Below are 23,922 nucleotides of genomic sequence, written 5' to 3'. Positions count from 1 at the left end.
CTAGCAAGAAGTCATGTGGACTAACCACATTACTAACAATCCATTTCCGCCTTTCGTTTGATATTACTTTGAAAGATCTAGAAATCATTGCATGCCTGTATGTTTAAAGATAACAACATCACGCCTTGATGCATGAACTTTACAGGTCATAAAATACAGAATAAGAATTAAATTTATTTCGTAAAACTTACGTAACATTTTATCTATGACTACATACTAGGCTATGCTCAAATACCAATAATAAATACAATTATACTATTTGTTAAGGTTTTGGACTCCTGTTTAACAGACTATATATTTTTTTTATTTTTGAAAATAATAGACAAATCTATACTGTGTGGAGAGTTCCTTAACTATCAAAATGACATTGACGCCTCATCTGTGAGATCAATTACAGGACTTCTCAGTGTCCGAGTCCAAAAATTGGCTTGCAGATGCGAGGTTAAGCAATATCACTGCAAACCCAATGGGAGTTAGAACAATTTTTGTTATGTGAATCTATTTTTCAATGATAAAATGAATAAAATTTTGTGCAATCAAGTGTAATCGCACGTATCGAGTCCAGTATTACACTCTTTTCCAAAATAACGCACGTCCATAAACGTTCCTTATAATGACGATTGTATCTCACAATATTACAATATACAGAAAAGTTTGGACGGCAATTTTTGGTAATTATAACAAGTAATGCTATATGATTGTAGTTTGATTTTCACCTTAACAAATAACAGCCCAACCATCAACAACAAATGACATCAAACAACAACCCAGGTCAATTTACACAGCGCCATCTAGTCACAAGTTAAACAGAGCTTGCGATAATGGGTACTAGCACCCTTCAACAAATAACAACCCAACCATCAACAACAACCCAGGTCAATTTACCCAGCGCCATCTAGTCACAGGTTAAGCAGAGCTTGTGTATTAACACAGGCTACTAGAGATCTAATATACACAGAGAATAAAATTAAGGCGCATTCGCATATATAGCACATAGTAGCTAGCAAATACTAAATTATTTTTTTAAATACACATATAATAGGCTTATTTTGCAAAACAGCGGAGTAAGATTTGCTTTTCTGTTCTGTACTAAGCATGGTAATTGGCAGCCATATTATAGTTTTTTTTTTTCATAAATCTTCTATACAGATTCAGTCTTTATGATACAGAATTAGTATCTCAGCAGTAATAAAACAATTCATATATCTAACTAATATAAACGCGAGAGTTTGTGAGTATGGCTGGATGTTTGTTGCCGTTTCACGCAAAAACGACTTAGTGGATTGAAAATTGAAAAAATAGCTTATATATCAGAATAAGGGGCTTTAAAAGTCACGCGAGTGAAACCGCGGGCACAGCTAGTTAAAGATATAATAAGATTGTTATTGGAATATATATAGATCATTTAATTATAGGATAACATTACTTAAATTGGATAAGATTACTAAAAATACAGTTATCTAATCATTATATATCTATATCTATGCTTATTTATTAATATATCTATAATATTGGATAATATTACTGATTACCTATAGGTATATAGTATATATATATTTATATACTAGCTGTGCCCGCGACTTCGTTCGCAGTGGTTACCAAATACACTTCATATACCTATATTTTTTAGGTACGGGTGCCAGCGATTTCATCCGCGTTAAATCTTATATATAAAATTCTCGTGTCAGTTTTCGTTCCCACACTCCTCCGAAACGGCTTGACCGATTCTCATCAAATTTTGTGAGCGTATTGAGTAGGTCTGAGAATCGGCCAACATCTATTTTTCATCCACCAAAAATTTTTTTTTATTGTAAGTCTAAACAACGTTTGCCGGGACAGCTAGTTTCAATATAAAATATAGCCTATTTGATATTCTAATGCATAAGTAGTTTCATCAAAATCCGTTCAGTAGTTTTGCGTGAAAGAGTTACAAACATCCATACTCACAAACTTTCGTTTATAATATTATAATATGTAATTGAATGTATATTACATTATTAATTAATTTCATTACATAGTATAAAATAAAGTCGCTGTCGCTGTCTGTCCTTATGTATGCTTAAATCTTTAAAACTACGTAACGGATTTTGAAGCGGTTTTTTTAATAGACACTGATTCAAGAGGAAGGTTTATGTATATAATACATGTATATGTATTTTTTTTTGTATATGATAATGACATGGTCCACCCGCCTGCGCTAACGGTCTACGCTGGCGGGGCACCAGTGGAGGATGATAAGATGTGCATGAGGTCAGGTCAGTTGGCCCATCGTGACAAATTCACCAGGAATTTAACACGATGGCTTCCAGGGGGAACCGCGTGGAGGTCGACCTGACATGGTACATTGCTAGCGATGGGGTTATCAATCCACGTTACTAACAATACCCTTACCCCCCATGTATATGTATTATATATATAAAGCCGGGGCGAGTAGCTAGTTCTTATATATTATATTTTATATACGGTAGGAAAAAAATTTACGTTCATAAACGGCTAAAATGTCCTACATGAATAAAAGTTTTTTTAATTTGAACAGATCGCTCGACCACAAGGAAATTGGTTAAATGGATTATCAAATCAAATCTGAATTCACATCATTCTTATATATATTTTATTTCAGTCTTGGGTTACATCAGTTGAGTTTCAAACACTCTAATACATTTGGCATTGTATCACTCTTATATTTGCACAGCATGTTCAGTAAATGTAGTTTCTTCTCGTGGGTTTTCGACGACTCCAGTTCGTATAAAGTGCAGAGATTGATTAGTAGACTCTCGTTAAGGCCGCGTTCTGGGTCCGAATTTATAGCTTTCTGGAGTACCGCGATCGCTTCCTTGAGCCGCCCCATGTATAATAAACATATAGATATATTGTTGGCCACCTGAAAGTATATAATAAAAATTATAACCATAGGAAATACACACCGCCGTCTAGTACGAAGATAAACAGCGTTACATTCAACAGCAACCGTTCGCCATTGTGATCCATTAATGCAGTAAATATATTTTTTAAGTTTGTTATTGTACATTTTTGTTAGTTTGTAATCTTGTTAAGTTATTACCAATTTTTATGTTTACTGTGTTTGTAATAGCTTAGAACTTAACGTGCTATCGTCGTCGTCAATCTCTTATTGTATTCATTTACTGATAAAGGCTATAACAGAATAGCAGCGAGGGTGGACTCACGGCCCTCACTGAGTTATAGACCGTTTTGTCTACTTCATTACTTTTCAATTTTATTATTGTATGGGCAACAATTGTATTAGTTTTTGTTTGAGACAAATAAAGATGATTATTATTCTTTTATATATGTTTTATATATCTCCATTTTTACGGGGGTAATATTTATTATTATTATTATTTCAGTGCATACAACGCCATCTAGTTTCTAACTGAGATAACAACCACAATATATTTTTTATTTAAATAATTATTTGTACGTAGCTTGTAGTAAACATATAAATAGAAAATATCGTCGGTTAATTAGAAAAATGGCACAATTCAAAATGTACATTTTTAAAAACAATTTAAATTAAAATTTTTAAATTTATTTAAATTATTATTTTTTTGTTTAAACAAAAATTTAGACAGAAGTATTATAAATCATTTTAAAACTATTTAGATAATGTTATGACATAGACATCCGCAAACAAAAGAATTTTGATTAATTCTACCCCCAAGGGGATGAAAGTTTGTATGAATCTTTGTCAATTTTAAACCGATCGGGCTGAGACTTTGCATGCATAAATCTACTATAACGTAGGCATCCCCTATGAAAGGATTTTGATAAATTCCACCCCTAAGGGGATAAATTAACCCGACCGAAGCCGCGAGCAAAAGTTAGTACAATATATAGTTTCTTTCTTTGTTTGTAACATTTGTTTTATCGTACAGTACATTAAAAATAACTAAGGATACAACAATCTTAAAAAATAAGTTGTACTATGGTGGATTTATCCCAAATGAGGTATTTCTTCCAGTCAACCTTTGAAAGACTTGAAGGAATAGTGGAGAGGTGGTAAGTATATACATATAGAATATAATATAGAAGTTGTGGTACCGCCCAGTCACACTTACCATGATATTAGTGGGTTCCTGATCTGCAGCTCTGGCGAAATTGGTGTAAGCATCTTGGTACTTGCCGTAGGCGATGTCGATCAAACCCAGGTCTACATACTCCCGCACATCAGGAGTTGGGCATCTGAAAAAAAACACCGTCATGAGTGTACCAGATTATTTTTGCGCATTCGGTCGCATTTTTTAGATCTTCCTTTGTGTAGGACGATGGGCACAAAGCTGTCCTTTGTGCTCATCATACAACTTGATTCGATATAAATCTTACTTCTATAATAAACTCGAAAGTTTCTTAGTATGAATGGATGTTTATTACTCTTTCAGGCAAAAGATACTGAACGAATTTTGATGAAATTTTACAATAATATAGCTTATACACCAGAATAACATCATCATCATCAGCCCACTGCTGGACATAGGCCTGAATAACATATAGGTTATAAATTTCTCGCGGATTAAACCGCGGGCACAGCTAGTATAATAATAAAATATAACATGTTAGGACAATTCATACAGCTACATCTAGTCCCACGCTCAACAAAGCATGTATTATTCGACAACTGATATAAATACATACGATACATTTTTTAAATAACCGCTATAATTTTTTATTGTAATTTAAGCGGGTAAAGACACTAACAAATGATGCCTGATCTCCCTCGACTGTCCCTGATACACTAGCGCCGCGTCCACATGCCCAGCCAAGAGCCACAGTCTACACAAGGCACTGGTGACCGCCCGTTTCTGTACCGACGACGTGGCCTGCTGCTGCAAGGATATTAGTACTTTAGCAGCTTGACGGTAGTCCTGAAAGAAGAAACAAGGATAATGTCAAACGAAACTAACAGACAACTAGAACATGGTCTTATGGTGTTAAGTCCGTTATATGCACCTTTATTTTTGTATTTTTGCATCAAAGTTTTAATAAATAAATCATTACATAGTGTAAAACAAAGTCGCTGTCGCTGTCGCTGTCTGTCCCTATGTATGCTTAAATCTTTAAAAATACGCAACGGATTTTGAAGCGGTTTTTATTAATAGATAGAGTGATTCAAGAGGAAGGTTTATATATAATACATGTACAGCCGTGCGACGCTGGGCTGAGTAGCTAGTTAATTAATAAATAACACAAGAATAGAATAGAAAATACTTTTATTCAAATAAACTCTAATTTAAGCACTGTCATAATTTTTCTTTTAATCTACCGCTCATTCCGCAAGCTGTCTCATCACAAGAATGAGCAAGAAACTTGTGTGTTGCTCTTTTTAAAGTAATTGTTCTACATTACATTTTTAAGTTAAAATGTGTTAATAAAAACTACCAACTAGCACTAATTTATTACAGTCAAAATATTAAGTACACAATCAACTGATTAAATAATAATATAAGATTAAATCAGTCGTAGTGAATAGAGCAAACCAGTCTACAAGCAGCACTCGTTCACCATGAATGTGGTTTCACACAGCGCCATCTAGTCCCAAGCAGAGCTTGTGTTATGGTTACTAGATTGTTTGTATCGGTCTGGGTGTTTTCTATGTATTTATAAAAGAAACTATCTTTGGACCGCGGCTTCGCTCACGTTAATTTATTCCCTTAGGGGTGGAATTTATCAAAATCCTTTCTTAGGGAATGCCTACGTTATAGTAGATTTATGCATGCAAAGTCTCAGTCCGATCGGTTTAAAATTGACAATCTTTCATACAAACTTTCAACCCCTATTTTATCCCCTTGGGGGTTGAATTAATCAAAATCCTTTCTTAGCGGATGCCTACATCATAACATCTACCTGCATGCCAAATTTCAGCCCGATCCGTCCAGTGGTTTATATCAGTTGTTTAGTACCCATAACACAAGTTCTGCTTACAGTGGGACTACATGGCGCTGTGTTAATTGTCCAGGGTTATTTATTTATTTATTTATTTAAATACTAAAAAATGTTGACTCACTTTAAGCATGATACAGCAGTTGACTATGGAATGCAGGATCCTGGTCTCCCGGCCGGTCCACAATCGTAAGGATTCATTGCGGTCCTGATCTGACGATATGAAGGCTGTGCCGTCCTCTGTTTTCCCATTACGTAGGTTTGATAACATCTGTGAACATGATATTGTATTTAAAAACTAGCTGTACTCGCGACTTCGTCCGCGTGGATATTAACAAAAAAGTTAATTAGAGAATTTTTCTAAAATAAAAGTAGTAAGTTACTCCTTATTATCGCTATCTACCAAAAAAAGTTCCGTTAAAATCGGTCCAGTCATTTCAGAGATTAGCCGGAACAAATAGATAGACAAAAATTGTAAAAAATGTTATTTTGGTGTATGCACCGTATTTATATTCATATACATGTAGTAAAAAACGGTTATTTCAATATTACAAACGGACACATCAATTTTATTTATATGTATAGATGTGCTATTCAGATGTGGCTGTATTACTGTAAATTTTCATCAAAATCAGACAATTGATATACATGGAAACATTTTCTTAAATGCATACATAATATACATAGAAAACACCCAGACCGATAAAAACAATGATACTAATGAATACCATTGTTTGTTTCGCGCGAGGAATCAAACCTGCGACCATCGGAAAGGAAGGCGGTATCCTAAACCACTACACCACCGAGACCGTCATTAGTATAGATAACTTGCTGCCTCCGCATACGTAGTTTTGCCATATAAATTAAAATCGTTATTAAAAATAGGGATTGATGGTAGAAGGGTGAAGATTTGGGGTTGTATGTATTTTTTAATGCCTAAATGTATAAAAAAAATAAAATAAAGATAATGTATAAAAAGAAATTGTACAAAAAATAAAAATTCAATGGTAGAGCTATATAACCTTTATCATTTAGGGGTATGAAAATGCATATAAAATTTCATAAAAATCGGTTTCGGAGGAGTATTGTATCTAATCTATAATTGTATATATAATTGAATAAATATATATATATTAATATAATAAATAAATTGTATCTTTTTTTTCGTACTACTCTATGCTGTTGGCCGCAGCTGGCCTTTACAGCTTCACCGGACCTTAGCGGGCGAGCGCAGATGGCACTCCAAACCCGCGGAAGGACTTATGGAGCGGCTGAAGGCCATACGGACGGATACGACTTTAGTCTGAAGGCAGCACTAGGAGTTCGAACCTCGGCTCGGGCCGTCGTAATATCGATTCCCATTTGAATTGGACGGGAGATCGATCGGAGGGGTACATTGTATCACGAGAATTACATATATTAGATTTAATTTACCTGTTGTACGATATCCAGCATCGCATACAATCTATCCACAGACACTTCCGGTTTGCCAGTGTGCCACGGCAGCTCAGCAATCAGTAGGCGCAATGAGAACGGCACGAGGGTACCCGTTCGATTCTCGTAGGTATCCGGGTAGAACTGGAAATTTATATAGTATTCATATTTTATGTTTAAAACTAGTATATACTTACAATACCTGTAGATTTTATACAAAGTTAATTTTGGTAATCCTTATATATAAAAATTACGTGTCACGTTGTTTGTCCGTGATGGACTCCTAAACTACTGAAACGATTGCAAATTTGATTTGCACATTGTGTGCAATGTGATCCAACTTGAAAGATAGGATAGCTTACATCTCAATTTATAGTCGCAATATTATTTTATTGCAAATTATCTAAATATATATAACTAAGGTGACTGACGTAGTGATCTATCAACGCACAGCCCAAACAACTGGACGGATCGGGCTGAAATTTGGCATGCAGGTAGATGTTATGACAGGCATCCGCTAAAAAAGCATTTTGATTAATTCCTCCCCCAAGTGGTTAAAATAGGGGATGAAAATTTGTATAAAACTTTGTCCATTTTAAACCGATCGGGCTGAGACTTTGCATGCATAATGCTACTATGACGTAGGCATCCCCTAAGAAAGCATTATGATAAATTTCACCCCTAAGGGGATAAATTAACGCGAGCGTAGCCGCGGGTGAAAGCTAGTTTTTATATATAAGGAAACTGTTAGCCACAGCAACGCGTGGCCGGGTCTGCTAGTATAATAATAAATCTGGTCAATTGATCACAGCGCCATCTAGACCCAAGCTAAGCAGAGCTCGCATTATGTGTACTAGACAACTGATATAGAACCTTCAGCACATTTTTTGTAAATATATCCTTGGAATGTTGTATCTCCGAAATAACACATTTTTTACCATAATATATAGCCATATCATAAATATTTTTTTTTTACACAACTCCATCTAGTCCCAAGGCAAAAAGCTTGTTATGGGTTAACTGATATTTAAAGTTTTTTTTTTAAATACATATATAATATAAATAGAAAACACTCAGATCGATACAAATAATCATACTCATGAATACAATGTTTACACCGTGCGAGGAATCGAACCCGCGACCATCGGAAGTAAAACGGTATGCTAAACCGCTAGACCACCGAGGCCGATAAACAAAATAATATAAACCCATTTAATAATGAAATGAACTTCAAAATAACACCTAATTAAAATACATATAAAGTCTACTTTAGAATAAATACAATTAGTTACCTGATAAAACATGTCCGGTTTATTGAAATCACCAAACGGCTCGGCCTCCTTGAGCAGTGGCTCATTCAGCCGGATCCTGAGCATCACGGAGAATCTTGTGAGCCACAGCTGCAGTGAGCGGGGCGTATGCTTTGTGGGGCGATGCATACGGCCGACGCCTAATAAAACGCGTAATACAACAAAAATATTTATTAGAACTCATAAACAATATTTTAAAAAGTCGGTCAACGCATACCTCCTTAAGACAGGGGCGTTAGCGTTCCGGTAGTTCATCCTTACTAATCCTTACTTATATTAATATTATAAATGCGAAAGTAACTCTGTCTGTCTGTCTGTCTGTCTCGCTTTCACGCCAAAACTACTGAACCGATTTAAATGAAATTTAGTACGCAGATAGTCTAGACGCCGAGGAAGGACATAGGCTACTTTTTAATGCGTAAAAAGGGTTGTAAGGGGTTCAAAATGGAAATACAAGGTTATCTTTATGCGGTTGAATCCTTATTCGTCATCTTTTCATTTCACTATCTAACAACCAATCAACACATCGCGTGCGTTTGCGCTATTCGCCATCTTTTCATTTCACTAGCTAACAACCAATCAACTCATCGCGTGCGTTTGCGCCAATAAGGTATCCATCACAGAGAACAAAACCACAGATAACATAATGTAAAACGAAAGATCTTGCCGGAAACATGACGTTGACGTTTAGTGAAAATATTGTTTTTTGACACTTTTTTATGATAAAATCGTATATCGTGTGTATGTCTTTTTTCTTTAAACCTGAAATTGGCCGATTGTGAGAAAAATTTGGCGATTTTTTTATTAATTTGTTTTACGGCTCTGGATACAAGCCCAGTTTAGCCTAACTTAAAGTTTTACAATATAAATTACAAAAATTAAAGTCAATGTCCAATGTTAAATAATAATAAATGTCAAACGTTGTTTCCCTGTTCTGAACAACTTAAAAAAAAAACTTAATAACAATCACAATTTCTTCAAATTTTATTAGGTATTTACATTTTTTTAAAGAATGTTGTGGTGTGGCACTATCCGAAATTAAATTATTTACCCATTTTTGTAGGTTATACAGAAATAATGTGTGGGTGTTTATTTAAAAAGCATTAACACAAAATTAATAAAGTATAGGTATTAATAAATATATGGTTGTTGTATCAAAATAGAATTTTCTTATTTTTCACTAAAATAAAAACTAACTGTCTTTTTTATAAAATAAATGACCTTTTCATTGTGCCATATATTATGGAACTATTTAAATTATTTAGCTGATTGTAAGAAAGAAAATGTTGGTTTGTAGATTAATACTGTAAAATTACTATTTGTACGGAAACGATAAAAATATATTTTTGTGTTGCGACAAAAACTAATATTATAAATGCGAAAGTAACTCTGTCTGTCTGTCTCGCTTTCACGCCAAAACTACTGAACCGATTTGAATGAAATTTGGTATACAGATAGTCTAGACCCTGAGAACGGACATAGGCTACTTTTTAATGCGAAAAAAGGGTTGTAAGGGGTTAAAAGGGGGGATGAAAGATTGTATGGAAGAATCGTCATTTTTGAAGCTAGAAGCTTGAAACTTATTTTTGAGACTGTTGATTAAATATAAATAAAAATGACATTCAATGTTTGTAAAAAATTACCCTTAAGGGGGTAAAATAAAATAGGGGATGCAAGTTTTTATGTAGATTCGTCATTTTTGAAGCTAGAAGCTTAAACTTATTGTTGAGACTGTTGATTAAATATAAATACATATGACATTCATTGTTTGTAAAAAAATTACCCTTAAGGGGGTAAAATAAAATAGGGGATGCAAGTTTTTATGTAAACACGTCATTTTTGAAGCTAGAAGCTTGAATCTTATTGTTGAGACTGTTGATTAAATATCCTTACTAATATTATAAATGCGAAAGTAACTCTGTCTGTCTGTCTGTCTCGCTTTTACGCCAAAACTACTGAACCGATTTAAATGAAATTTAGTACGCAGATAGTCTAGACGCCGAGGAAGGACATAGGCTACTTTTTAATGCGTAAAAAGGGTTGTAAGGGGTTCAAAATGGAAATACAAGGTTATCTTTATGCGGTTGAATACTTATTCGTCATCTTTTCATTTCACTATCTAACAACCAATCAACACTTCGCGTGGTTTTGCGCCATTCGCCATCTTTTCATTTCACTAGCTAACAACCAATCAAAACATCGCGTGCGTATGCGCCAATAAGGTATCCATCACAGAGAACAAAACCACAGATAACATAATGTAAAACGAAAGATCTTGCCGGAAACATGACGTTGACGTTTAGCGAAAATATTGTTTTTTGACACTTTTTTATGATAAAATCGTATATCGTGTGTATGTGTTTTTTCTTTAAACTTGAAATTGGCCGATTGCGAGACAAATTTGGCCATTTTTTTTATTAATTTGTTTTACGGCTCTGGATACAAGTCCTGTTTAGCCCAACTTAAAGTTTTACAATATAAATTACAAAAATTAAAGTCAATGTCAAATGTCAAATAATAATAAATGTCAAATGTTGTTTCTCTGTTCCGACGAACTTATTAAAAAAAACTTAATAACAATCACAATTTCTTCACATTCTATTATTTACATTTTTTAAAGAATGTTGTGGTGTGGTACTGTACGAAATTAAATTATTTACCCATTTTTGTAGGTTATACAGAAATAATGTGTGGGTGTTTATTTAAAAAGCATTAACACAAAATTAATAAAGTATAGGTATTAATAAATATATGGTTGTTGTATCAAAATAGAATTTTCTTATTTTTCACTAAAATAAAAACTAACTGTCTTTTTTATAAAATAAATGACCTTTTCATTGTGTCATATATTATGAAACTATTTAAATTATTTAGCTGATTGTAAGAAACAAAATGTTGGTTTGTAGATTAATACTGTAAAATTACTATTTGTACGGAAACGATAAAAATATATTTTTGTGCTGCGACAAAAACTAATATTATAAATGCGAAAGTAACTCTGTCTGTCTGTCTCGCTTTCACGCCAAAACTACTGAACCGATTTGAATGAAATTTGGTATACAGATAGTCTAGACCCTGAGAACGGACATAGGCTACTTTTTAATGCGAAAAAGAAGCTTGAAACTTATTTTTGAGACTGTTGATTAAATATAAATAAAAATGACATTCAATGTTTGTAAAAAATTACCCTTAAGGGGGTAAAATAAAATAGGGGATGCAAGTTTTTATGTAAACACGTCATTTTTGAAGCTAGAAGCTTGAAACTGATTATTGAGACTGTTGATTAAATATAAATAAAAATGACATTCAATGTTTGTAAAAAATTACCCTTAAGGGGGTAAAATAAAATAAGGGATGCAAATTTTTATGTAAAATCGTCATTTTTTAAGCTAGAGGCTTGAAACTTATTTTTGAGGCTGTTGATTAAATATAAATAAATATGACATTCATTGTTTGTAAAAAAATTACCCTTAAGGGGGCAAAATAAAATAGGGGATGATAGTTATTATGTAAATTCGTAATTTTTGAAACTAGAACGATGAAACTATTTTCATTGGTTCTTTTGGGGTAGATTTTTAAATACCCCATTAATGTTATAACTGTGAAAGTAAGTCTGATTGTCTTTCTGTCAGTCTTACGCTCCAAAACAAAACAAAAATTTAAATGAAATTTAAAAAATTTAAACACAGTTAGTTTACACCCGGACAAAGAATATAGGGTACTTTTGAATGTGAAAAAAGGATTGTAAGGGGGTTGCAATGGTACGCTGTATGGAAGAATCGTCATTTTTTAAAACTAGAAGTTTGAGACTCATTTTTAGACATTCAATGTTTGTAAAATTTTTACTCTTAGGGGGAGGGGGGGTAGTAAAATAAAATAGGGAATGAAAGTTATTGTGGAAATTTGCTGTTTGTGTGGTTGTGGAAGCTAGAACGATTAAACTTTTTTCTTTGTCTTTTTAGAGTTAGTTTATTAAATACCCTACTGATATTATACATGTGAAAGTAACTTCGTCTGTCTGTTTGTCTCGCTTACACGCCAAAAATATTGAACAGATTTAAATTGAAATTTGAAACAGACATAGATAGACTAGATCCTGAGAAAGGACATAGGTTACTTTTTAATGTGAAAAAGGGTTGCAAGAGGATTGAAAGGGTAGATCCAAGGTCATATAGATGTATCGTCATGTTTAAAGCTAGAAGCTTGAAATTTATTTTTAGCCTATTGATTAAATATTTATTTTTATTATTTATCATTTTTTAAGCTAAAATGATGAAACTTATTTATTTGACTTATATTGTGTTAATTGAGTTAAATATTTTTTCATTATTTACGCGGACGAAGTCGCGGGTACAGCTAGTAACAATATATATATATATTTTATAGCACAGGAGACAAACGAGCTTACGGCTCACCTGATGGTAAATAATTACCGCCGCCCATGAGCACCCGCAACACCAGGGTAATTGCAAGTACGTTGTCGGCCTTTTAAAAAGGAATAATCTCTTTTCTTGAAGGTTTCAATATCGTATCGGTTCGGAACAGACGTATATACAGAGTCAGTCAGAAAGGGAAATAATGAAAAATGAACAGGACCTGTTTTGTGAAGGTTTTTTTTCTGTACAACTTTTATTTAAAACAATTTTTCATATTCCTTACCGTTATCGAGTTATTTTAAAAAAAGGCGTTTTTCAACTTTTTTTAACTTTTTCTTCCCTTTCCCGTTAACTTAAATCAAAATTTCTTTCTGATATTATTATTAACGTATTGCAGACTTCTTTTTATATATTGCGCCAAAACTGGTCACATCATGTTTAATTTAAAATTTTACTGGACTATATGGTAATAATAATAATCTTAGGACAATTCACACAGCGCCATCTAGGCCCAAGTTAAACTAGCTAAAGCTCGTGTTATGGGTACTAGATAACTGATATATTTACATTGATTTTTTTTTAAATACATACATATATACATAGTTAATCCCAAGCTAAGCAAAGCCTGTGTTATTGGTACTGGACAACTGTTGGACCCCTTAGATACATTATTTTGTAAATACATACATATATACATAGAAAACACCCAGACCGATACAAACAATCATACATGAATACAAATGTTTGTGCCGTGAAGCATCGAACCCGCGACCATCGGTCGTAAAGCGGTGTGCTAGACCGCTAGACCACCGAGGTCAACAAGTTATGTTCTACAACTTTCCCTGACGCCAATTAGTTTCTTCGGTTCAAAATTGGTACACAAAATACAATAATAACAAAACATGCAGCCCTAATACCTAGCTAGCTGACATCAGCTCTACAGTAGTAGGTAAAGATGCAACGTCATTGATATTTTAATAATGTAAAAACTGCATGTTGTAGGAGGGGACTACGAGGGGATCGGCCCCCTGTCCCATTCTAACGATCGATATTACCCCGGGATTAGAGTGCCATCTGCACTTGCCCTCGTTTTTGTAGTGAAGCTGTAAAGGCCAGCTGCCAACATTAGAATAGACCGAAAAACAAATGCAGTTACACAAATATTAGTCGATCTATACTCTATACATATAAACATATAAATAAAATTGGAATGTCTGTTTGTAATATTGAAATAACCGTTTTTACTACATGCATATGAATATGAATACGGTACATATACCAAAATAACATTTTTTACAATTTTTGCCTGTCTGTCGGTCTGTTTGTTCTGGCTAATATCTGAAATGGCTTGACCGATTTTGACGGCACTTTTTTTAATAATAATAATAATTTATTTGCTCAAAAAACACAGTATAAACGATTTGCCAGGTAGCTGGTGTAATGAGGAGTAACTTAGGCTACTTTTATTCTAGAAAAATAAAGTTAAATTCCACGCGGACGAAGACGCGAGTACAGCTAGTCTTTATATATAAACTTACGTGTCACGTCGTTTGTCCGCAATGGACTCCCTAAACTACTGAAATGATTGCAAATTTGATTTGCACATTGTGTGCAATTTGATCCAACTTGAAAGATAGGATAGCTTACATCTCAATTTATAGTCGCAATATTATTTTATTCAAGAACCTTAGCTACAACAACGCGTGGCCGTTAGTTAGTAAATAATTAACTATTCTATTCGCAATCAAAATATAAATTAATAGTGAATAAGTTGTACTAATAAATATAAAGAATACACTTACGGTGTTCATATTAAAAATGTTTTAAATAAACAATACTAAACTGCCATATATTATCCAATTCTATAACACGAACAATTAAATAACGTCTTTATAAATATATAAAAAAAAATTGACACTATCGAATTCACACAAAAATTAAAAATGTTTAAAAAAACACTTCGCAAGCTTCTTTACTAGTACACTACGAGAAATATTTAATAATGCACGAACAATTAAATAGTTTTTATAAATACATCTATAAAAAATGACACACTATTCAATTCACACAAAATTTTAAAAATGTAACGTTGAACAACACTTATTTCAAAGAGCAACACGCAAGTTTCTTGCTCATTCTTCTTGTGATGAGCCTGCGTTCCGAATGAGTTGGAGAATAAAAAAAATATGACTATTCAAAAGTGTCTATATTAAGTTTATTTTAATAAAGATTATATCTATTTGAAACTTCATTATTACTGTCAAAATATCACAATCAAAGTAGGAAGTAAAGCGGTGTGAGTGCGCTATACCAACGAGGCCGATGTTTATATGTAGACTACCCTCATATTTATTAATATTTATAAATTTCAATAGTTTCCTAATAGATGTCACTATGTTGTCCTAAAAGTCGATATATTTGTGTTGTGCACACAGTATAAAGTATCCAGTGGATTTCTCCTTGTATAAAATGGTTACACTGTATAAAAAATATATTTCTCTTGAAAGGGCTGCAGTTAGTCGACTAGCTGCGGCCTCAATAACACTATTATTATTAGAAATAGAAATAGAAATAGAAATAGAAATAATCTTTATTCAAATACATTACAAGCACTTTTGAATAGTCATATTTTGATTCTACCACTCATTCGGAATGCAGATTCATCACAAGAAGAATGAGCAAGAAACTTGTGTGTTGCTCTTTTTAATAGATGTATTTTTTATATATTTTTTTTTATATTATTACTTGTTACTATAAATTATTCATTTAATTGGTAGGTTTTATAACTTTTTTTTTTTAAGTTTTTTCTTAAAACCTACAGTCGACAGAAACAAAAGACAAAACGTTTTAGAGTACAGTCGACTTTTTATTATTTTTGTTTCGTGTTATTCACTTTAATGATGCATTTAAAAGTGCCTACTAAATATATCTATAATCTATACATATAAATAAAATTGGAGTGTCTGTTTGTAATATTGAAATAACCGTTTTTACTACATGCATATGAATATAAATACGGTTCATACACCAAAATAACATTTCTTACAATTTTTGTCTGTCTGCTTTTTAGTAAATGCGTATGAAAGTAGGTATATATAAAAATAGCAAGAACAAACTGTCTGTTTGTTCTTGCTATTTTTTGAAACGGCTGGATCGATTTGTATAGGAGACTCTGCTTTTTACTAAATGCGTATGAAAGTAGGTATATACAATAATTATATAAAAAAAATTGTCTGTCTGTTTGTTCTTGATAATCTTTGAAACGGCTGGATTAATTTTGACTGGATTTTCACTCGCAGATAGTTCATGTTATAACTAGAAATTTTCACCCTTCATCAAGCCTTAATTTTTAATAGCGATAACTTAATATTTTATATTTGGATGAATAGCGGTGAGAAGAGATCTCTCTCTCGTAAAATATGTAGTTAGTGTACTACGAGGGTGGGTGCATCACCCAGAAATATTAGAGCAAATTCAGCTATGGGTACCCAATGGTTACTTGGGCGCGCGCCGTCATCCCGTTTCATTCAGTATTCCGGTAGCCAGGATCAATTCACAAAAATATTCACCTGTAAGCCGTGCTTTAGAGATACTAAACAATATCAGAAATGATATTGATATTTTTGATTGTAGTCTGCCGAAAATCACAGAAGCCATTCAAAAGTATCTAGAATTTTTATAATGTTTATATTATGTAATAAAATATGTTATGTTGTAAATTCATATATATATATGTATACTGTACTAAGTTGCAACACCGATTTGGATATACTGTAATGGTGTTGTAATATTGAAATGAATAAATAAAATAAAAAATTTACTACTTTGGACGGTCGTAAAAATAATTGTCTTAAAAAACAATAAACTTAAATTAAAAAGAAAAAGTTTAAAGGGATTAACACGCCTTTGTCTCCTTGGTTTGTTTGGGCTATTGTCAGGTGCTTGCACCTGTAGCGCTGCGACGTACGTAGATCTATTGTGCTCGCCTTTTTCAAAGTTCGCTACTTAGACCCGTCAGGTACAAGAATTGAAGGATGTTCTTAGGAGCGATGGTTTTTATCTCCTCAGTATAAAGTGTAAACTTTCCAAAGGAGATATTACGTTTATGCATGAGTGGGTACACAGGATGTGTACATGAAAAACCTTTGTCCTTTGTCGGGGACTATTTTTGTACCAAATTTCATTTATTTATTATTTATTTCATTTAGACTACTAATGGCCCATATTATAAATACCTTACAGTCTAACATACATATATATATATACATATATATATGAATGATATTAAAATTAATCTATACATATAAATAAAATAGGAATGTCTGTTTGTAATATTGAAATAACCGTTTCTTACTACATGCATATGAATATAAATATGGTCCAAATACCAAAATAACATTTTTTACAATTTTTTTCTGTTTGTCTGTCTTTCTCTTTGTTGCGGCTAATCTCTGAAATGGCTGGACCGATTTGGACGGGACCTTTTTTGGCAGGTAGCTGATGTAATAAGGAGTAACATAAACTAGTTTTATTTTAGAAAAATAAAGGTAAATTCCACGCGGACGAAGTCGCGGGTACAACTAGTATAAAATGTATTTCAATCGGTTCAATAGTTTTGGCGTGAAAGACAGACAGACAGAACTTGTATACTTTATTACTTTTAGAATATTAATACGGATGAAAAAAAATTACCTTGTCCGATAGCGGTGATCAGTACAGCGGTGTGGTTGATAGCGGCGCGCAAGTACCCAGTTCTGAGGAGCTCCCTGAGGCCGGCCTCGTCTCGGCTCACGTGTTCTGCTCGGACTACGCCCCGGCTGCCCGCAGCACTCACTCCTAGGTACTTCACTGCCACCTCGTGCAATGCATCTGCCTAGTTGTGAATGTAATATAATGTAAAGCAACGCAATGCAATGTAAAATGGACTCTATTCTCCACACTTAGACTCTCATTTGGCCCGTTCAGCATTGCGTTCGGATTGTTAGTATTGGGAACTAGTAATTCCCATTGCTAGCAATGTACCATGTCAGGTCGACCTCCACGCGGTTCTCCCTGGAAACCATCGTGATAAATTCCAGGTGAATTTATCACGATGGGCTAACTGACCTGACCTCATGCTCATCTTATCATCCGCCACTGGTACCCCGCCAGCGTAAATCGTTAGCGCAGGCGGGTGCACCATGTTATTATCATACGGAAAAAAAACTACCTCGTGCAAGCATCTGCCTAGTTGTGAATGTAATGCAACGCAATGCAATGTAATATGGACTCTATTCTCCACACTTAGCATCTCATTTGGCCCATTCAGCATGTAGAGCTGTCAATTATCTTGGCACTTTCTGTTATAGCATCAATTCCACCTTTTATACCATCCTAGCATTTGCCGGCGGCTTCGCTCGCGTTAATTTATCCCCTTAGGGGTGGAATTTATCAAAATCCTTTCTTAGCGGATGCCTACGTCATAACATCTACCTGCATGCCAAATTTCAGCCGATCCGTCCAGTGGTTTGGGCTGTGCGTTGATAGATCGCTACGTCAGTCACCTTTGAGTTATATATATTTAGATTTTATTGGTCAATAAAGCAGAGACTACTAAAGTAGTCAGTCTCGTCTCAGAAACGCAGCCTCCTGGTGGCACTTTCTGTATATTAATACGTGAAGTAAAACCTTTGAATCCATTTTTACCATAATTGTGCGCGCGGAGGAGTGTGATAGTCGCCCAATTATATTAATATGACCTTGACCATATAATGAAAAATATTTAATAATCTAACCCAATAAAAAAACAAATAAAAAAGTTTCAGGTTTCTAGCTTTAAAAGTGACGATACTTCCATACAACCTCTCATCTCTTTCAACCCCTTACAACCCTTTTTCCTTATATATATTTAATCACCAACCTACGCCCCGACTGGCGGCAGCGCTCACTCCTAGGTACTTCACTACCTCGTGCAATGCATCTGCCTAGTTTTAATATAGTTCAAAATCCAAATATCTTTATTCATTTAAGTCTATTACAGATATGATATGATATGTCAAATTTAACGTCAGTTCGGAATGACTTCGAGATGAGAACTGACAAGAAATTCAACGAGTATTCTTTTCAAATAAATATTATCTTATATATAAAATTCTCGTGTCACAGTTTTCGTTCCCATACTCCTCCGAAACGGCTTGACCGATTCTCATGAAATTTTGTGAGCGTATTGAATAAGTCTGAGAATCGACCAACATCTATTTTTCATCCCCCTAAATGTTAGGGGTAGTCCACCCCTAATTCTTTTTTTATTTTAAGGCAAAACAACGTTTTCCGTGACAGCTAGTATATATATACAATAATACAGATTCATTTTTAAATTCAAAGAGAGAATAGAGTTACCACCAGCTATGAGGATAATAATGGATATAAATATGATAAGGATTACTCGTTATACTGTAATTATTATATAAAATAAAAACATCTATTCAAAAGAGTAACACACAAGTTTCTTGCTCATTCTCCTTGTGATGAATCTGCATTCCGAATGAGTGGTAGAATCAAAATATGACTATTCAAAAGTGCTTGTAATGAGTTTATTTGAATAAAGATTATTTCTATTTCTATTTCAATGGATTTTTTAGACTACTCTAATGCTATTGGCCGGTAGGAAAGGGGATTGTTGGTAATGTGGATTGATAACTGCATTGCTAGCAATGTACCATGTCAGGTTGATCTGCACGCGGTTCCCCGTGGAAACTATCATGATTCTTGGTGGATTTGTCACGATGGGCTAACTGACCTGACCTTCATATTCATCTTATCATCCTCCACTGGTGCCCCGCCAGCGTAAACCGTTAGCACATGCGGGTGCAACATTTCATTATAATCCCCAAAAAAATAGATCTCGTGGTTGCCCCTGGAAACTATCATGATAAATTCCTGGTGAATTTGTCACGATGGGCTAACCGACCTGATCTCGTCACCTTAACATCGTCGTTTGGTGCCCCGCCAGCGTATACCGTTAGCGTAGGTGGGTGAGACATTCCATTATCATCCATAAAAAATTTGCCTAGTTTTATTGTATAGATTTATTGGAGAACTCTAATGCTGGTGGGGGAAAGAGGATTGTTACTAATGTGGAATAAAACCCCAGAGCTATATTTTTTTTATTGGGTTGTTTGGGCTTTTGTCAGATGTTTGTAGCACCTGTAGCACTGCGACCTATATATATCTATTGTGCTCGCCCTTTTACAAAGTTCGCTACCTAGACCCGTCAGGGACAAGAATAAAGGATATTCTTAGGAGCGATGGTTTTTATCTCCTCGGGAAAGAGTGTAAACTTTCCAAAGGAGATATTTCGTTTATGCATGAGTGGGCTACAACCACATAGGATGTGAAGCGGCGTTTCCACTTCAACCCCATAGCTAGCAATGTATGGTAAAATCAGATTGACCTCCATGCGGTTTCAGTGGAAATCATCAGGATAAATTCCCGATTGACCTGACCTCATGCTCATCCTAACATCATCCACAAAATTCCAAGAACTATTTAAATGAAGCATCTTATCATGATTCTATAAATAATTAATTTTACTTACAAGTTCCTCTTCAAGCACTAACCCTGGCATTGTTAGAACCTCTCTTTCAGGAAAGAATGAGCCTTTAGGTGAAGACTGGGCCTGGAAGAAAATATTGCAAGTTGGTTGGTGGCTACATTAGGTGAAACAGAGATGGCCATTGAGACAACTGTAGTAAGATAATTATCAGATAAGTAAGTAAAGAGAGTAGGAAGTAAGAAAAAGTGAATGTATTTTATCATTTACAAGCTATACCCGTGACTTCATCCGCATGGAATTTAACTTTATTTTTCTAAAATAAAAGTAGTCTAAGTTACTCCTTATTACATCAGCTACCTGTCAAAATCGGTCCAGCCATTTCAGAGATTAGCCAGAACAAACAGACAACCAGACAAAAATTGTAAAATATGTTATTTTGGTGTATGTATCATATTTATATTCATATGCATATAGTAAAAAACAATTATTTCGATATTACAGACACTCCACATTTATTTATATGTATAGATAAAGTACAGTTATTACACCAATCCTTGCTCGGATGGATTACAAACCTTTGAATTTCTCTGCCTGTTCTATACTATAACATGCATATATTATACATATAAACCTTGCTCTTCAATTATTTAATTATTGACCTATCTATAGCTGAAAACGGCATTAAAATCTGTTGCATAATTTAAAAGATATAAGAGAACAGACAACTACGGAGACTGTTTTATACTATGTAAAGATGTCAAATAGAGTATATCACATTTTCACATTTAGCTCTGTATTTGGAGCATTGCGCATTGCAAGAGCTGACTCTTCCCAGAAGTATTTATTATAAATTGATCCTATAAACAATATATTGTAGTAACTTGATAGTGTATTAACCCCCTAAGACTGTATATGAATTTCCCAAACCTTCATCAGTGTCTTCTTGGCCTCATCATTAGGAATCCATGCATCCCTTCGTCTATCTGCTTCTTTATCAACTGGTTGGTTCTAGAACAAAAATTGAAAAAAAGTTACCCTTTATATGCTCTTAATTTTTATGCCTTTGTCTCATTCTGTACACTTTTAAAAAATTATTGTAGTAAATTCCAAAGAGGCTAAATCTGTATTCTGCTACCCTAGAATTACACTGGTATATCACTAACCAGTGTATACCATTAACACAGGCAGTTGCATCAGTCAATAGTTGTACATAAAAAAAAATGACAATTTAAAATTGGAACACAAAAAAATACCTTTATACTCAGAGCCTCCATGGCATCTGTAAGGAGAGCTGTACTCGTCATGTTATTTTTAGTAGGTCCTATTTGTGGTTCTGGACCTATTGTATCAAAGAACGTTGATGGATCAGGCAGGCTCGTTGCTGGCACGGAAGCAGATCCGCTGACAGTTGCCAAAACACTCGAAAAAGTAACATCTTGCGTATTTTGTTGGTTGAAAGAGGTCGTCATTGGTTGAGGAAAGACTTGGTTTGATGTTACCATGTCACCTATAGATTACAGTGATTAAATATAGTAATTATTTAGATTTAAACATAAGTAAACAATAACAAAAAAAATATTGATCCAAAACATTACCATCGCTTCCTCCTAAATAAACGCTTTGTATCATGTCCGACGGTGACGTACCAATTTCATCGAAAAACTGAGACGCGGGCACCACTTGCATATCGCCAAAATAATGGCTCAATGACGGCTTATTATCCATATTCTTATATTCTCAGTGATTATTTATTTATTTATGTGTTGTGACGCGATTACCTCATCGTAACTTGAATTGACAACTGAATGAATAAAATGATGATTGGCATTAATATCATTCGCGAATATATTTCTTATCTGTGGCTTCAGTAATCTATGGCCAGTGATGCCCGATTGTTTCCCCCAAATTATGTGTGGATGTGGTAAAGAAATCGGAATGATGTAGGAAAAATAATAAAAAATTACACAGATTTTCCTCAGCATGTAAATGCAGATCTAAAAAACACAAAGAAAAAGTTGTCTTATAGAAGTTATCTTAAACTCATCAAAGTAAAAAAAAACATAGAACCACATTACTAAAATGGGAAATGACTTGTTTTATTACGTAGAAATTTTCATTAAAACCAACCAAAAAGTTATCTTTAGTTTTTGTTTAAAGTTTAATTGTTTATTATGTTATATTTTAAAATATTTTTTAAAACTGTTATTTCACATTTAGACTCACTTAACATTTCTTATACACGTTGTATTGGGTTGACTATAAAAGATCATTTTTAGGGATAAGTCGTCCTTTATTAACATATGGATAGAGAAGTGCAATAAGGAATATAATTGTAGTACAGTAGTTATTCTCATCACTGTAGCGTTATGTATGTTGTGATGAGGTGGCGCTACATAGTATATTATTTAATGTAGTATGTAGGTAGTGAGAATACCGGTAAAATGATTGTACTATTTATTAGACATTATTAAGTTTATTGGTAGTGTGCTACATGGCCTATTAATATCTATAATAGACTGATTTTATACTTAACTTAAATCTATGTCAGTGGAGACGTAAACTAATGGAAGGGTATCAAGGGTAAACAAAAATATTACAAGTGTAGGCACACAATAATTTATGGGAGAAACGCAGGTTGAGACCTGGTAATACTATCTATGGTTGCCATTATCATTCATTCATCTCTTAATCTACTGTCAATTTTTCCTATCAATCAGTACAATAACAAGACCTACGGGTTTATAGATTTTAATAAAACTCTTATCAGCAATTTCCAATAGCGGTTAAAGCATATTTTAACAGGTGTGCTCAATTCATTATCTCATCGATTCCGCAATCTGCATGTCCACTTACATTAAATATTCATGCCTCAAGTTAATCATCCATTTTTGTATATTTGGTCGAATGTTAGTTTAGTATTCTTTCGCCTTATTTAGTGATGGTTAATAATTAAAAAGTAATAAATAATTGGTTACTTGTTGTTTAGGCACAAATGACGAACCTGGCGTCTCCTGTTGAGGAGCAGGAGAAGCTTCTGGAAGAAGCTTTGAATGTGGTTAAAGTGCAGGTAACTAACTTTAATTAATTAATTTATGACTTATAAATTTTACTCATTTTTAATAATATTTAGAACTAAAAATAATATATATCAAATGTTATGACTTAAAAATAATTACTCTAGAATACATATCATAGATATTCTAATAAAGGTTTTTTATTACTGTTAATATATTCAAACTGGTTTGGGGTGGATCATACTCATGAATACAAATATTTGTATTCATGAGTATGATTATTGGTATTGGTCAGGCTGTTGTCTAGTTATAACACAAGCACTGCTTAGCTTGGGATTAGATGGCGCTGTGTGAATTGT

The 23,922-nt window shown here is 33.8% G+C and overlaps 1 protein-coding gene across 1 annotated transcript; it reads right to left on the bottom strand.

Annotated features, from left to right (window-relative positions):
• Nucleotides 1–2,187: 2,187 nt before the first annotated feature.
• LOC131842808 (trafficking protein particle complex subunit 12-like) lies at nucleotides 2,188–22,338 on the bottom strand. Its single transcript, XM_059191375.1, has 11 exons — nucleotides 22,145–22,338; nucleotides 21,803–22,056; nucleotides 21,477–21,557; nucleotides 20,592–20,672; nucleotides 17,708–17,888; nucleotides 8,622–8,779; nucleotides 7,330–7,473; nucleotides 6,020–6,166; nucleotides 4,714–4,880; nucleotides 4,077–4,200; nucleotides 2,188–2,881 (listed from the first exon to the last, which is right to left on the bottom strand). Exons 1-11 carry the CDS (start codon nucleotides 22,272–22,274, stop codon nucleotides 2,633–2,635), a joined length of 1,716 nt encoding a protein of 571 aa, XP_059047358.1. The 5' UTR covers nucleotides 22,275–22,338; the 3' UTR covers nucleotides 2,188–2,632.
• Nucleotides 22,339–23,922: the final 1,584 nt, after the last annotated feature.

Source organism: Achroia grisella, unplaced genomic scaffold (genome assembly GCF_030625045.1).
Source record: "Achroia grisella isolate CSIRO2021 unplaced genomic scaffold, CSIRO_AGI_Agris_v1 utg2506, whole genome shotgun sequence".
Taxonomy (NCBI): domain Eukaryota; kingdom Metazoa; phylum Arthropoda; class Insecta; order Lepidoptera; family Pyralidae; genus Achroia; species Achroia grisella.
Note: the sequence above shows the minus strand (reverse complement) of the source record. Positions and strands in the feature narration are given on the sequence as shown.